Here is a 16,642-nt window from a genome sequence, read left to right as displayed (position 1 = left end):
CAGGAGGAGAGTTGTTGATGCTCATCAGGCCAGAAAATGTTACTGACCCATCTCTAAAGAGTCTAGACTCCACCAATCCACAGTCGGACAGATTGGGGGTCATTTACTAATCTGAAATATGCCTAAAAACGGTTAGTTGGGCCTCTATCTGCGACTTTTCCCCCGATCATGCCAGGTCTAAAATTGTCGGCGTGGCGTGGGCTTTTTTAGGCATAGAAAATGGTCTAAATGTAAGAAGCTCAGAAGTTGTCTTACATTTAGAACTGCCGCTAGATGGGCCGAAGTTATGGAGGGGCTGGCGCCTGTACATAACTCCGACGGATCCACCGCAGGAGCTTATTAAGACCCGCGTCTAAAAGGCTGGTCTTTATAAATGTGCCCCTTTGTGTACACCATTATTACACACAAACTTACAAGGACCACTCTATATAACCCATAATATGGAGGAATGGGGATATCAATGAGTACCATTCAGTAGCTTAGGAAAGCTGGGTGACAGAAAGCCCCTGAGGGAACAGTCATGTCCAGCTTTTCCAGGTGGCAGCTTCAGGAAAGCTGGGTGAAAACCCTTCTAAGAAGTTGTGGGGCCTTGTTGGTTGTTACTCCTTGTTTCCAGAGTCCTGCATGACAAATCTCTGCAGTAAATTTCTACAGGATAAGGGCTCGTTCACACCGCTGGTAGCCCGTTACCGTATTGCGGACCGAATTTGTGCATCCGCAATACACTGGCACTGTTCCGTTGTCATTCCGCATCACAGATGCGGACCCATTCATTTCAATGGGTCCGCAAATCCGGAGATGCGGAATGGAAGCACAGAACGGAACACTACGGAGTTCTATCTTTTTGCGGAACGGAGGGATCGTGGACCCATTCATGTGAATGGGTCTGCGATCCCCATGCGCCTGCCCCATGGAAGGTGCCCGTGCATACCGGACCACAATTTGTGGTTCACAGCACAGGCACGGGACACCAATGGTCGTGTGAACGAGCCCTAAGGGTGCAGCACCCAGCTTTTCTGCAGACAGGTTCTGGAAGCTTCTTCTCTGCTTTGTGCAGGTGACGGCCTTTGGTTCCATCATCCTCAGCGTCGCAGCTTTTATGTGATTCGTTGTGTTCAGTGCGACCAAGACATTTCTCCAGGAGCAAAAACAATTCTGAATCAGAAGCCAAATGCTTAAGGAACATTCTGTACCCAGAAATAAAACTGCGAGCAGGAAACATTCAAGATGGTGGAAGGAAAGAAGGTCTGAAGGAACGATGGAAAGAAGGTCTGATGGAACGATGGAAAGAAGGTCTGAAGGAAAGAAGGTCTGAAGGAACGATGGAAAGAAGGTCTGAAGGAGCGATGGAAAGAAGGTCTGAAGGAACGATGGAAAGAAGGTCTGAAGGAACGATGGAAAGAAGGTCTGAAGGAGCGATGGAAAGAAGGTCTGAAGGAACGATGGAAAGAAGGTCTGAAGGAACGATGGAAAGAAGGTCTGAAGGAGCGATGGAAAGAAGGTCTGAAGGAGCGATGGAAAGAAGGTCTGAAGGAACGATGGAAAGAAGGTCTGAAGGAACGATGGAAAGAAGGTCTGAAGGAGCGATGGAAAGAAGGTCTGAAGGAACGAAGGAAAGCCGGTCTGAAGGAACGATGGAGGGAAGGAAAGAAGTTCAGACAAAAGGATGGAAGAAAAGGTGGGAAGGAAGGAGAGGTAAGAGGTCGGATGAAAGAGATGCCGGTCAGACAACAGGATGAAGGGAGGGAAGAAAGGAAAGTTTTCTTCCTCCTTTTCTGTCTTCTTACCTCCTTCATATGTTCTTTCCAACTTTCTATCCATTCCGTCCTTCTTTCTGCATTATTTTCCTTCCTTCCGTCCTTTTCTTCCATTTATCTGCTTTGCTTCTTTCTTCCTTCATACCCGCCTTCTTTCGTTCTTAGGCTGTGAGGGGTTTGTTGGTCCACAAGATGGAAATAAGGAAATAAGGAAGGGAGGAAAAGATGGAAAGGAAAAAAACAGGAGGAAGGAAAAAAGAATGAAAAGGAGGATGGAAGGAAGAAACTGAGGGAAGAAAGGGATGAAAGAAGCTCAAAAGAAAGGAAAGGGGGAGGCAAGGAAGGAATTCAATAAATATAGGAAAATGTAAATCTAAGAGAAACTTCCCACAATCCTGAGGAATGGCCTCGGCCAGAGTGAGAACATTTGCCGTGGTAGACATTATCACATTCTCCACCGTAAATGATCTTTGCGGGTTGAGGTTCATTTCTGCGGACCTCGCGGCCGCGATCTCGGAGGTGGTTAATCAGACGAGCCCTTGATGAGGTTGCTGCGTCTTCACTTAGTTTTATTACTTTCTTACAAAAAATCTAGAACAAAATAAAACGCTTTATTTTCTTTGCAGCGAATAGGGCGACTGCACGGGCGGACGGGAACTTTGCATTTAGACGACATTCGCCAGGTTATTGTCTCCTGTCTTATGTAAATGAGCAAACGCAGCGGAAAGAAATGATTACTAATGTGCGGATTGTATATCGTACGAGGCGCTGATGGGTTTAGAGAACTTCAGTCGCAGAGATGGCGGCTTTTGTTCTTAAGGGGGAAAGGGTTACAGCATGTCCTATCCTCTTCTCACTTCCAAAGCTGCATTCAGAATTCCACTGGTTGGTATTGGTGATGGACTCCCATAATGCACTGCAAGAACCAGAAGCATGATTGTAGCTATTAAGGTAAGAGGCATGACAGCTGCTATGTGGCCTATATGTACACACTGACTGCACCAGCAGAATAGTGAGTGCAGCTCTGGAGTATAATACAGGATGTAACTCAGGATCAGTACAGGATAAGTAATGTATGTACACAGTGACTGCACCAGCAGAATAGTGAGTGCAGCTCTGGAGTATAATACAGGATGTAACTCAGGATCAGTACAGGATAAGTAATGTATGTACACAGTGACTCCCCCAGCAGAATAGTGAGTGCAGCTCTGGAGTATAATACAGGATGTAATTCAGGATCAGTACAGGATAAGTAATGTATGTACACAGTGACTGCACCAGCAGAATAGTGAGTGCAGCTCTGGAGTATAATACAGGATGTAACTCAGGATCAGTACAGGATAAGTAATGTATGTACACAGTGACTGCACCAGCAGAATAGTGAGTGCAGATCTGGAGTATAATACAGGATGTAACTGAGGATCAGTACAGGATAAGTAATGTATGTACACAGTGATTGCACCAGCAGAATATGGGGTGCAGCTCTGGAGTATAATACAGGATAAGTAATGTATGTACACAGTGACTGCAGCAGCAGAATAGTGAGTGCAGCTCTGGAGTATAATACAGGATGTAAATGAGGATCAGTACAGGATAAGTAATGTATGTACACAGCGACTGCACCAGCAGAATAGTGAGTGCAGCTCTGGAGTATAATACAGGATGTAACTCAGGATCAGTACAGGATAAGTAATGTATGTACACAGTGACTGCACCAGCAGAATAGTGAGTGCAGCTCTGGAGTATAATACAGGATGTAACTCAGGACCAGTACAGGATAAGTAATGTATGTACACAGTGACTGCACCAGCAGAATAGTGAGTGCAGCTCTGGAGTATAATACAGGATGTAACTCAGGACCAGTACAGGATAAGTAATGTATGTACATAGTGACTGCACCAGCAGAATAGTGAGTGCAGCTCTGGAGTATAATACAGGGTAAGTAAAAAGGCTTTTATCGACAATTACATGACATTGATGCAAAGAGTCAGTATTTGCAGTGTTGGCCCTTCTTTTTCAGGACCTCTGCAATCCGACTGGGCATGCTCTCAATCAACTTCTGGGCCAATTCCTGACTGATACAACCCATTCTTTCATCATCACTTCTTGGAGTTTGTCAGAATTAGTGGGTTTTTGTTTGTCCACCCGTCTCTTGAGGATTGACCACAAGTTCTCAATGGGATTAAGATCTGGGGAGTTTCCAGGCCATGGACCCAAAATGTCAACGTTTTGGTCCCCGAGCCACTTAGTCATCACTTTTGCCTTATGGCACGGTGCTCCATCGTGCTGGAAAATGCATTGTTCTTCACCAAACTGTTGTTGGATTGTTGGAAGAAGTTGCTGTTGGAGGGTGTTTTGGTGCCATTCTTTATTCATGGCTGTGTTTTTGGACAATATTGTGAGTGAGCCCACTCCCTTGGATGAGACGCAACCCCACACATGAATGGTCTCAGGATGCTTTACTGTTGGCATGACACAGGACTGATGGTAGCGCTCACCTTTTCTTCTCCGGACAAGCCTTTTTCCAGATGCCCCAAACAATCGGAAAGAGGCTTCATCGGAGAATATGACTTTGCCCCAGTCCTCAGCCGTCCATTCACCAGACTTTCTGCAGAAGATCAATCTGTCCCTGATGTTTTTTTGGAGAGAAGTGGCTTCTTTGCTGCTCTTCTTGACACCAGGCCATCTTCCAAAAGTCTTTGCCTCACTGTGCGTGCAGATGCGCTCACACCTGCCTGCTGCCATTCCTGAGCAAGCTCTGCACTGGTGGCACTCCGATCCCGCAACTGAATCCTCTTTAGGAGACGATCCTGGCGCTTGCTGGACTTTCTTGGATGCCCTGAAGCCTTCTTAACAAGAATTGAACCTCTTTCCTTGAAGTTCTTGATGATCCTATAAATTGTTGATTGAAGTGCAATCTTAGTAGCCACAATATCCTTGCCTGTGAAGCCATTTTTATGCAACGCAATGATGGCTGCACGCGTTTCTTTGCAGGTCACCATGGTTAACAATGGAAGAACAATGATTTCAAGCATCACCCTCCTTTTAACATGTCAAGTCTGCCATTTTACCCCAATCAGCCTGACATAATGATCTCCAGCCTTGTGCTCGTCAACATTCTCACCTGAGTTAACAAGACGATTACTGAAATGATCTCAGCAGGTCCTTTAATGACAGCAATGAAATGCAGTGGAAAGGTTTTTTTTGGGATTAAGTTAATTTTCATGGCAAAGAAGGACTATGCAATTCATCTGATCACTCTTCATAACATTCTGGAGGATATGCAAATTGCTATTATAAAAACTTAAGCAGCAACTTTTCCAATTTCCAATATTTATGTAATTCTCAAAACTTTTGGCCACGACTGTATGTACACAGTGACTGCACCAGCAGAATAGTGAGTGCAGCTCTGGAGTATAATACAGGATGTAACTCAGGATCAGTACAGGATAAGTAATGTATGTACACAGTGACTGCACCAGCAGAATAGTGAGTGCAGCTCTGGAGTATAATACAGGATATAACTCAGGATCAGTACAGGATAAGTAATGTATGTACACAGTGACTGCACCAGCAGAATAGTGAGTGCAGCTCTGGAGTATAATACAGGATGTAACTCAGGATCAGTACAGGATAAGTAATGTATGTACACAGTGACTGCACCAGCAGAATAGTGAGTGCAGCTCTGGAGTATAATACAGGATGTAACTCAGGATCAGTACAGGATAAGTAATGTATGTACACAGTGACTGCACCAGCAGAATAGTGAGTGCAGCTCTGGAGTATAATACAGGATGTAACTCAGGATCAGTACAGGATAAGTAATGTATGTACACAGTGACTGCACCAGCAGAATAGTGAGTGCAGCTCTGGAGTATAATACAGGATGTAACTCAGGATCAGTACAGGATAAGTAATGTATGTACACAGTGACTGCACCAGCAGAATAGTGAGTGCAGCTCTGGAGTATAATACAGGATATAACTCAGGATCAGTACAGGATAAGTAATGTATGTACACAGTGACTGCACCAGCAGAATAGTGAGTGCAGCTCTGGAGTATAATACAGGATGTAACTCAGGATCAGTACAGGATAAGTAATGTATGTACACAGTGACTGCACCAGCAGAATAGTGAGTGCAGCTCTGGAGTATAATACAGGATGTAACTCAGGATCAGTACAGGATAAGTAATGTATGTACACAGTGACTGCACCAGCAGAATAGTGAGTGCAGCTCTGGAGTATAATACAGGATGTAACTCAGGATCAGTACAGGATAAGTAATGTCTGTACACAGTGACTGCACCAGCAGAATAGTGAGTGCAGCTCTGGAGTATAATACAGGATGTAACTCAGGATCAGTACAGGATAAGTAATGTATGTACACAGTGACTGCACCAGCAGAATAGTGAGTGCAGCTCTGGAGTGTAATACATGGTAAGTATGTGGATTGATTATGTAATGGAACATATTTATTATTTTTGTCGCCATGTAATTATTTATATTCCTCTTATAATAATTATTTGTATAATAGACTTACATTTGTTATCGGCTCCAGTAATTATATGTAAACACAAAGTATCAAGAAACCATTAAATATCTCGTTCGTTCCTGTTGTGTCTCTCTGGAAAGATACAAAACTCAGCAGTGAGATTGTCTTCCATCATAAGTGCGGTTCGCTGTCCGGATTTGGCGCGGTCATCACGTCCCTATATGTGGTGCCACATTTTGCTTTGCATCACATCTACTGTTTTACTCTTTTTCTAAGCATTTTACGCCTCGTCTGATGAGGGCGTGGCTTCAAAACAAAATGGGCGGGGCAAAGTATAGCTGATGTAAACATGGGCTAGAAGACAGTTCCTTTTTTTTTTTTTTTTGTGCACAAACAGAATTGTAGGATGAATCTGGCGCAGAATTTACGATACTCCAAACTTACAAAGGTCCATGCGTCAGAATAGTAAAGGTGTCTGATCTTAGCAGTGCGATTCATATTCCTCGGCGGTGTAAAGTGCGCACTTTTAGTGAATCTGCCTCATTCTGTTTCTCCAGGAGGACAGCGCCATCCTGACTGTCATTGCGGCGGTATCCGTGAGCCCCTCCCCCTCCTGCTTGCTCTCATATGTAAATGTCTCGGGGCGTTCAGATTTTTTCTTAGTTTTTCTCCGGTCGTTTAGAATGGTATTTATAGAGGTGGCAGATTGCGGCATATGCTGTGGCGTGGGATGGCGGCGCACTGTGTACATAAGCGACATTCATTGTGACCATCTTCTGTTACAGTGGAGCTGAAGGAGAAATTGGTGCAGTACGTGGACGGGGTTAACGCAAACAAACCGGGATTCATCAAGGTGGTCCGTCACAGCAAACAGGAGGGGCTCATCCGCTCCAGAGTCAGCGGCTGGCGGGCGGCGACGGCTCCGGTTGTGGCTCTGTTTGATGCACATGTTGAGTTCAGCGTGGGATGGTGAGTACACGTGTGTGAACAGAGGCAGAAGGTAAGGTCCTGGCAGGTCACATGACCCCACAGTGCAGCTCCTCACACTACGTGATGATGTCAGAGCTGGAGGGGGCGGAGCTTGACACCAAGCATGCGAAGGACTCCCCTGAATGATGAGGGTGATAGTTGGTCAAGGAAAAGCTTTACTACTACTCATGATTCACGGAAAATGGAGCAGTTGTGTGTGCGGTACTATAGGGCCGCCACCTCATCATCCCGTTTGTGAAGTAACTGGTTGAGGTAAATTCAGTTTCCTCATTGTATCATGAAATATTCTGCAACACAGGCTTTGTTTCAAGTCTTTCATTTTCAAGATCTCTGCTTGCCGTCTATGAACTGGGACATTCATGTTGCATAGTTTCTGTGACAGATGTCAGGAGATCAAGGAGACTGGCGGAGCGTGGAGGAATCTAACAGCCTCTTTGATTACTCCTTGTTCAGTCTTTGTTTGTGACCTCATCCCCTGTGTCAGGTGTAGCTTCGTACTCCTTACTCTACCCTGTTTAGTGTTAACCGCCCCTTCTGACTGTGCGGTAGATAGCTTCATTTGGGTTTGGCTGAGCTGGGGTGAGGTCGTCTTTGGAGTTCCTGCTCTTCCATCACTACACGTTTTGTTTTCCCTTCCTTGCCTTTTGTTACTAGGCCTCAGGGAGACGCCTGTTCCTTCATCGGGGAAGGAACGGGTTGCCTCAGCCCTGACAATATTCTTAGGGCTCTCCAGGGTCCCGGGTTCCAGGGTATGGGCACTTCTACCTTCAAGGGGTGCCCATATGGTTAGGAGTCAGGGGCAGGAGTAGGGTTACCAGGAGGTGACCTTTTCCTGTCCGTGGCCTAGTGGCTTTCCCTTTCCCTCCTGGTTGTTAGTTTGGCGTTTCCTCCTCACCCGTGACATTATCAGTCTGAGTGAAACACAAGAACCGGATGAATCTCTCTCCTATTAGAGGGGTTTTGCTACAGTGTATCAGGCTTCAGGCAATCCCCCGAGGTGAAGACAATTGGAGCAAACCCCCAGCTCTGAGAAGTCACGTCTGTCTTGTTTATACGTGTTAGGTGAAAACACATATTATGGGGGAGATTTATCGTTCCCTTTACGCTGAAAAGTGGCGTAAAATAGTCACAAGTGCGACTGTTTAAAAAATAGTTGCATCTCCCTTCTTCGAGGTCCTCGTCAGAAATTAGGCGCATCCTCCGGCAGCGCAGGGGATATGAAGACCGGCGCAGAAAGCGGCCGCATTGATAAATCTCCCCCCATAATGTTTATATTTATTGATGGGAAGCAAAGCTCCTGAAAATGGCGGCGGGTCTCAGGTCCCGCGTCCCCCGTAATGTATGTGCAGTCCGCCTCTGAGATTATTAATGAGATTAAACATGGTGGCTTCCATCCTGCAGCACTACAACCCCCAGCATGCTATGACTAGTTATAGTTATCCAGCTTCAGTCCACATTTGTAGGGTGTGCCCCTTTATTGGAAGGGGCCTAAGGGGGCGGAGCATGACACAGGGATTCTCGACAGGTAACAGTCATGCACCTTCAGCTTAAAGGGGAAATCCACAGGATCGCACCTCTGAGTCTCCCCACCATTTGGGAGAATGGGGGTCTCATGATGAGCTGCAGCAGAAAGGGGCAACTCAGTGGGAAAGTGGTCAGTGTGAATGGGGGTTGAAGATGAGAGCACCCCTTTAATTCCGGCTGTTCTTTATATTTACTCTGCATTGTACGTTGCGGAGTCCCATTTCATACTCCAATCCCATCTAGAGCTGCATTCAAAATTCTGCTGATTTCCAGTTAGCTTTCAGGCCACAATAGTTTGTGGTAATATTAAAAAAGCTCCCATGATGCAGTGCAGCAGAGAGCGGCGTACTGGGAGGATATCACTAACGGGTGGGAGCCAAGAGAATTGTTGATGCCGCTTTGGGTGTGGTAGGAGTAAATACACAGTGAGGCCTCATTCACAAGTCAGTGTTCGGTCAGTGATTTCCATCAGCGATCGTGAGCCAAGACCAGGCCCGGAGCCTCCACAGACATGAGGGATAGCGGAAAGCGCCGCTCCTGTTCTGGGTTTAGAGCCGCTCCTGGTTTTGGCTCCAAATCACTGACCGAACACTGAGGCGTGACTCCGGGTCAGCACGGGGTCAGGAGGTCAGCTGTAAAGCCGTGCTATTCTTGTAGTCCACCCGACCCCGAATCTTCTTGTTTTCCAGGTCTGAGCCGGTGCTGAGCCGGATCCAGGAGAACCGGAACGTCATCATATCGCCCTCTTTTGACAACATCAAATACGACACCTTTGAAATTGAGGAATATCCTCTCTCCGCTCAGGGATTTGACTGGGAATTATGGTGCCGGTATCTGAACCCCCCGAAATCGTGGTGGAAGATGGAGAATGCGACTGCCCCCATCAGGTACAACATGTCCGCTCTGCTATACTCCAGTCACACCCAGATGCTGTCCACTCCCAGGATCCTCACCGCTCCAGCGTCTGCCGGCTGCGTTGCATTGCGGGAGATGTAGGGTTAATGGCAGTCGCCATGTGTCATGGAAACTAAAAAAATACACCACCCAGAATGCATTGCAGCCGCAGGGAGGGGGGGGGTCCAGGCCGCGGCGTAATGTAGAAATCTGCAGGAATGGTGCGGCGTGTTAAGTGTCCGTTGTTCTGTTTGCTCTAGAAGCCCCGCACTGATTGGCTGTTTCATCGTAGACAGACTGTACTTTGAAGAGATTGGTCTCCTGGATGAAGGGATGGAAGTCTACGGCGGAGAGAACGTGGAGCTGGGAGTGCGGGTAAGAAACGCGTCAGCCATCGTCTGCTCTTACTGTAAAGAATCCCGTCTATGACCTGGATGTAGGCGACGGTCGTGGCTCCAGGTCTGGATCCTCCGCTGGTCTCTGAAGTGGAGCTTACCTTTATTTATTATACTCTTATATATCACTGACGCTCTGTCCCCAGGAGCTCACAATCTAAGGTCCCTATCAGTCTGTCTCTGGAGTGTGGGAGGAAACCCAACATACAAACTCCATGCAGAGGTTGTCCTTGGTCGGATTCAAACCTTGGACCCCAGCACTGCAAGTCACCGCTGCTAACCACTGAGTCACCGCTGCTGACCACTGAGTCACCGCTGCTGACCACTGAGCCACCGCTGCTGACCACTGAGTCACCGGTGCTGACCACTGAGCCAGCGCACTGCAAGTCACCGCTGCTAACCACTGAGTCACCGCTGCTGACCACTGAGTCACCGCTGCTGACCACTGAGTCACCGCTGCTGACCACTGAGTCACCGCACTGTAAGTCACCGCTGCTGACCACTGAGTCACCGCTGCTGACCACTGAGTCACCGCTGCTGACCACTGAGTCACCGCTGCTGACCACTGAGCCAGCGCACTGCAAGTCACCGCTGCTGACCACTGAGTCACCGCTGCTGACCACTGAGTCACCGCTGCTGACCACTGAGCCAGCGCACTGCAAGTCACCGCTGCTGACCACTGAGCCACCGCTGCTGACCACTGAGCCACCGCTGCTGACCACTGAGTCACCGCTGCTGACCACTGAGTCACCGCTGCTGACCACTGAGTCACCGCTGCTGACCACTGAGTCACCGCACTGCAAGTCACCGCTGCTGACCACTGAGCCACCGGTGCTGACCACTGAGCCACCGGTGCTGACCACTGAGTCAGCACACTGCAAGTCACCGCTGCTAACCACTGAGCCACTGCTGCTGACCACTGAGCCACCGCTAACCACTGAGTCAGCACACTGCAAGTCACCGGTGCTAACCACTGAGCCACTGCTGCTGACCACTGAGCCACTGTTAACCACTAAGTCAGCGCACTGCAAGTCACCAGTGCTAACCACTGAGCCACCGCTTTTCTGTCTGTCAGTTTTACAATTTATGATCTGATTGTAGAATTGATCGAATTCACCCTAATTTATAGACTAGAGGTTGCTTTTCTTAGCTGACAAGGATGATGGGAGATGTAGTTGACATCAGGGAGGAAGAAAGCCGCATTTTTAAAGGATAGGGGCATATGTTTCTGATTGGCGGTAGTTAGTTTGCTGGCCCCCCTCCCTCCAATTGCAAAAAAAGGGGCCCATGCTCCCCGTTGGAATGGAGCAGCAGACACGCGCGTCCACCGTTCCCTTCAGTTGTATGGGGCTGCCGGAGATGGATACCAGCAGCACTCATCACATGATGGTCGTGGCCCCAGCGGTTGGACCCCCACCAATCAGACACATCCTAGAGGTACAGTAGAACACCTCAGCAGCACAAATCTTCCATCCAGGTAGTTTGTTACAATGTATCAGTCTGGACTCCAGGGTGTTTACAGTGGATTTTAAAGACTGGATACAAAGGTAACAAACTCACCCACTGGCATCTCACTGTAAATGGTTAATCACTTAAAGGGGTAGACACGCTGGCCCGGCCTGCTTCTGTGACTTATAGAATTGAAGGAGAAGAGCTGAGGACGTGCCCCTCTCGAGTCAAGATGGGGGGAACCCAGTCAGGACATTTAGGGCATATCCTGCGGCTATGCCATAAATCTCTAAGGTTGGAATGCCCCTTTAAAGGGTCTTTGTAGAGTCTGTGAGCTGGGACCTGCTTTAATCCCCAGGTAGTTCCTCAGGGCAGACAGGGAAGATTGCTTGGACGTTTTTTGCTGAGAGGGCAGGTAGATAGAGGGGGGTGGGTGTAGGGTTGGTGCTGCAGAATTTCGGAGATGCAATAAGCTGAGGTGGATTACTTACAAAGGGGTTGAGTAAAAGCTGACCGTCCCTTTAAGAGGGGACTCTTTACTGTCCCACAGCCTGTGGGGGTGTCCTCGGTCTCTAAAACACGCTGATGAACACGGCGCGCGTTTTGAGCGCCATCATTTATTACATGAGCCCCCGACGCGCCGATCGATGGTTGCGGTTACTTAGTGTTAAGCACACAGTATGATTTTCCTGTATGATTACATCTTCCTAATGACAACCCCCATCATCCTCCCGGGAGTTGTAAGAGAAAATTAAAATCCAGCGGTTACCGGAGCCGCCTCGGATTCATCCCCCGCTAACGACGTTATCAGCAGCTGTCATCTTCCCGCTGCACATATGCTGCAGATCGGGGACTCGGCCGCGCTTTGCTTGTCACACGGCGGGATTGCACTTATCTTTCCGCAGCGATGGCGCGTGCGTCAGGATTACTGATGATAACACCTGCTCTGCCCTCACCCTCGCCGCTGATTTACGGCTCGTTAACGCCGCTTCTCACATTAGATCGCACATCGTCTGTGGTTGAGTTGATTACATATTCCGTACACGCCGAGCGCGCGCTCCGGGACCCAGCACTCGTCTTGTGTCGGACCATCTGTTACCAGCATTTAAATTATTCACAAATCTGAACATGACACAAAGTAACAAACACAAAAGTTTCTGCTCTTCGTGTATTTCTAGAGCTTCGTGCAGAAAGTCTTCCGGCCGCTGCTCTGTCCGTCCGCCGTCAGGCCTGGCGCTCTGGTCCTGCAGGTGGTTTCGCTGGATGGCTGCAGTTCCAACAGGCATGTCCCTGCCAGTAATAGTTGTCAGAGGGTTGTCACACTGTCTTACCAGGAAGAGCTGGGTGACCAAGTGACCGAAACTGCGGCTCCAAAGATCTAATGTGGGTGTCGGACAACTACCTCCTGTGTCCGAAACTGGAGACCGGATAGTAATAGGAGGGTTCTCGCACTGGGATTCAGTGCCAGGAAGAGCTGACAGAGGGAAGAGACTCTAGTGTCGGACAGCTACCTACAGAGGTGGTAATAGGAGGGATGACACACTGGGATTCAGTGCCAGGAAGAGCTGACAGAGGGAAGAGACTCTAGTGTCGGACAGCTACCTACAGAGGTGGTAATAGGAGGGATGACACACTGGGATTCAGTGCCAGGAAGAGCTGACAGAGGGAAGAGACTCTAGTGTCGGACAGCTACCTACAGAGGTGGTAATAGGAGGGTTCTCGCACTGGGATTCGTTGCCAGGAAGAGCTGACAGAGGGAAGAGACTCTAGTGTCGGACAGCTACCTACAGAGGTGGTAATAGGAGGGATGACACACTGGGATTCAGTGCCAGGAAGAGCTGACAGAGGGAAGAGACTCTAGTGTCGGACAGCTACCTACAGAGATGGTAATAGGAGGGTTCTCGCACTGTGATTCGTTGCCAGGAAGAGCTGACAGAGGGAAGAGACTCTAGTGTCAGACAGCTACCTACAGAGATGGTAATAGGAGGGTTCTCGCACTGTGATTCGTTGCCAGGAAGAGCTGACAGAGTGAAGAGACTCTAGTGTCGGACAGCTACCTACAGAGGTGGTAATAGGAGGGTTCTCGCACTGTGATTCGTTGCCAGGAAGAGCTGACAGAGTGAAGAGACTCTAGTGTCGGACAGCTACCTACAGAGATGGTAATAGGAGGGTTCTCGCACTGGGATTCGTTGCCAGGAAGAGCTGACAGAGGGACGGGGAGAGACTGCACCTTTAAGAATCTACATGGTGGATGTGTGATTGCTCCTCTAACCTCTGGGGGCAGTACTGAGCAGGGCCATCTATCACCCCCATCATCTTCTCATAGATTAACAGTGTTTGGAATGTTGAGTGGGATCTTTTTGTCGGGACAGTCGGGGTGATCAGATTTCGCCTTCCTCCGGCCTTAGCCTTACTACTCATGGTCAGGCAGCATAGTCGCGTTGTGTTCCTGGCCGGTCGATCATCAAGTGCCGATGGCCACATGCTGAATCTCTGATACAAGGGACCAAAAACTCAGCTGTGATATTAATCACAAATGCAGCAGAGCTGAGCTGGTAGAATGCAGCAGAGCCCTGTATGTGATCTCATTATGAATCGTGCATCATTATTTGCACTTTAGCCTTTGTCCAGGGGCAGCCGCTCGACCATCTGTGTCAGTCCACACTGCACTTAAGCATTCTGTTCGAGAACCAGAAATGATCAGTCCAGGTGACACAGTTGGTGCTGCAGTGCATCGGATTATAGGGACCACACGGAAAAAGTGAAATGCACCTACAGGCGTCCTCATCTATGGTACCAGCCAGCGCCCTTGTACCCTGGCACACGTGGGCTCCTCTGGCAGAGTCTGCTGGAAACCTGATCACCGCACCATATGAATTACGGATGCTGGCGTGTACTGTACGTGCCGCTCGGTAGAAGCGGCCTCTCCCGATGCCTGGCACATGCAGCTGGCAGATTCTTCATCACCATTATTGGCACAGTGGACGCTGCGGTCAGGACGGCGGCGCTTGGTGTAGATGCTGCGCTGTCACTTAGGATTTTATTGCTTTAAAAAAAAAAATAAAACATTTTTCTTTCCTGGTGAAGCACAGAGTGCATGGCTCTCATCGTGCAGGCGGCGCAATAAACGGAGAGCGAGCAGGGCGGCGGCGAAATATGGTAAAGCCGCTCAACAAGTTCTGCTGGTCATTGTACAGATCCTGTACTCCAGTCACATCCAAAGCTGCAGTCAGCATTCTGCTGCCCCCGGCTGGCTCAGTTCTCATACACAGGAGATATTTGTCTGTTTTGAACTTCTGGTGATTTTTCTTTTAGAAAGGGTTTTAATTAACGGGCGTGACATATAACGGGCGTGACATATAATAGGCGTGACATATAACGGGCGTGGCGACATACCAGACGAGCGCTGGGCGCAGGTTGAAGCTTCGTCTGCTTGACCGGTGAGGCGAAGTAAGGACGAGCGCCTCTTCTGTATCACACATCAAGGGCTGAGATACCCAACTCAGCTGATACTGCAGACAGGATAGGATTAGATACACAGCTCAGCAGGCAGTATCACACAGGATAGGATTAGATACACAGCTCAGCAGACAGTATCACACAGGACAGGATTAGATACACAGCTCAGCAGACTGTATCACACAGGAGAGGATTAGATACACAGCTCAGCAGTCAGTATCACACAGGATAGGATTAGATACACAGCTCAGCAGACAGTATCACACAGGATAGGATTAGATACACAGCTCAGCAGACTGTATCACACAGGAGAGGATTAGATACACAGCTCAGCAGACAGTATCACACAGGAGAGGATTAGATACACATCTCAGCAGACAGTATCACACAGGATAGGATTAGATACACAGCTCAGCAGACAGTATCACACAGGATAGGATTAGATACACAGCTCAGCAGACAGTATCACACAGGATAGGATTAGATACACATCTCAGCAGACAGTATCACACAGGACAGAATTAGATACACAGCTCAGCAGACTGTATCACACAGGAGAGGATTAGATACACAGCTCAGCAGACAGTATCACACAGGAGAGGATTAGATACACAGCTCAGCAGACAGTATCACACAGGATAGGATTAGATACACAGCTCAGCAGACAGTATCACACAGGATAGGATTAGATACACAGCTCAGCAGTCAGTATCACACAGGATAGGATTAGATACACAGATCAGCAGACAGTATCACACAGGATAGGATTAGATACACAGCTCAGCAGACTGTATCACACAGGATAGGATTAGATACACAGCTCAGCAGACAGTATCACACAGGAGAGGATTAGATACACAGCTCAGCAGACAGTATCACACAGGATAGGATTAGATACAGCAGCTCAGCAGACTGTATCACACAGGAGAGGATTAGATACACAGCTCAGCAGACTGTATCACACAGGAGAGGATTAGATACACAGCTCAGCAGACAGTATCACACAGGATAGGATTAGATACACAGCTCAGCAGACAGTATCACACAGGATAGGATTAGATACACAGCTCAGCAGACAGTATCACACAGGATAGGATTAGATACACAGCTCAGCAGACAGTATCACACAGGATAGGATTAGATACACAGCTCAGCAGACAGTATCACACAGGATAGGATTAGATACACAGCTCAGCAGACAGTATCACACAGGATAGGATTAGATACACAGCTCAGCAGACAGTATCACACAGGATAGGATTAGATACACAGCTCAGCAGACAGTATCACACAGGATAGGATTAGATACACAGCTCAGCAGACAGTATCACACAGGATAGGATTAGATACAGCAGCTCAGCAGACTGTATCACACAGGAGAGGATTAGATACACAGCTCAGCAGACAGTATCACACAGGATAGGATTAGATACACAGCTCAGCAGACAGTATCACACAGGATAGGATTAGATACACAGCTCAGCAGGCAGTATCACACAGGATAGGATTAGATACACAGCTCAGCAGACAGTATCACACAGGATAGGATTAGATACACAGCTCAGCAGACAGTATCACACAGGATAGGATTAGATACACAGCTCAGCAGACAGTATCACACAGGATAGGATTAGATACACAGCTCAGCAGACAGTATCACACAGGATAGGATTAGATACAT

General features: G+C 48.1%; 1 protein-coding gene across 1 annotated transcript in view; it reads left to right on the top strand.

Annotated features, from left to right (window-relative positions):
• Nucleotides 1-16,642, top strand: part of GALNT18 (polypeptide N-acetylgalactosaminyltransferase 18) — a 507,876-nt gene that overhangs the window by 445,672 nt on the left and 45,562 nt on the right. Inside the window, exons 4-6 of the mRNA XM_040410370.1 lie at nt 7,036-7,219; nt 9,454-9,651; nt 9,919-10,033. Of these exons, the coding sequence (XP_040266304.1) occupies nt 7,036-7,219; nt 9,454-9,651; nt 9,919-10,033 (497 nt within the window). The remainder of the gene's footprint in view (nt 1-7,035; nt 7,220-9,453; nt 9,652-9,918; nt 10,034-16,642) is intronic.

This window comes from Bufo bufo, chromosome 10, assembly GCF_905171765.1.
Source record: "Bufo bufo chromosome 10, aBufBuf1.1, whole genome shotgun sequence".
Taxonomy (NCBI): domain Eukaryota; kingdom Metazoa; phylum Chordata; class Amphibia; order Anura; family Bufonidae; genus Bufo; species Bufo bufo.
The sequence above is the reverse complement of the archived record's forward strand: the minus strand, read 5'-3'. Positions and strand labels throughout refer to the sequence as shown.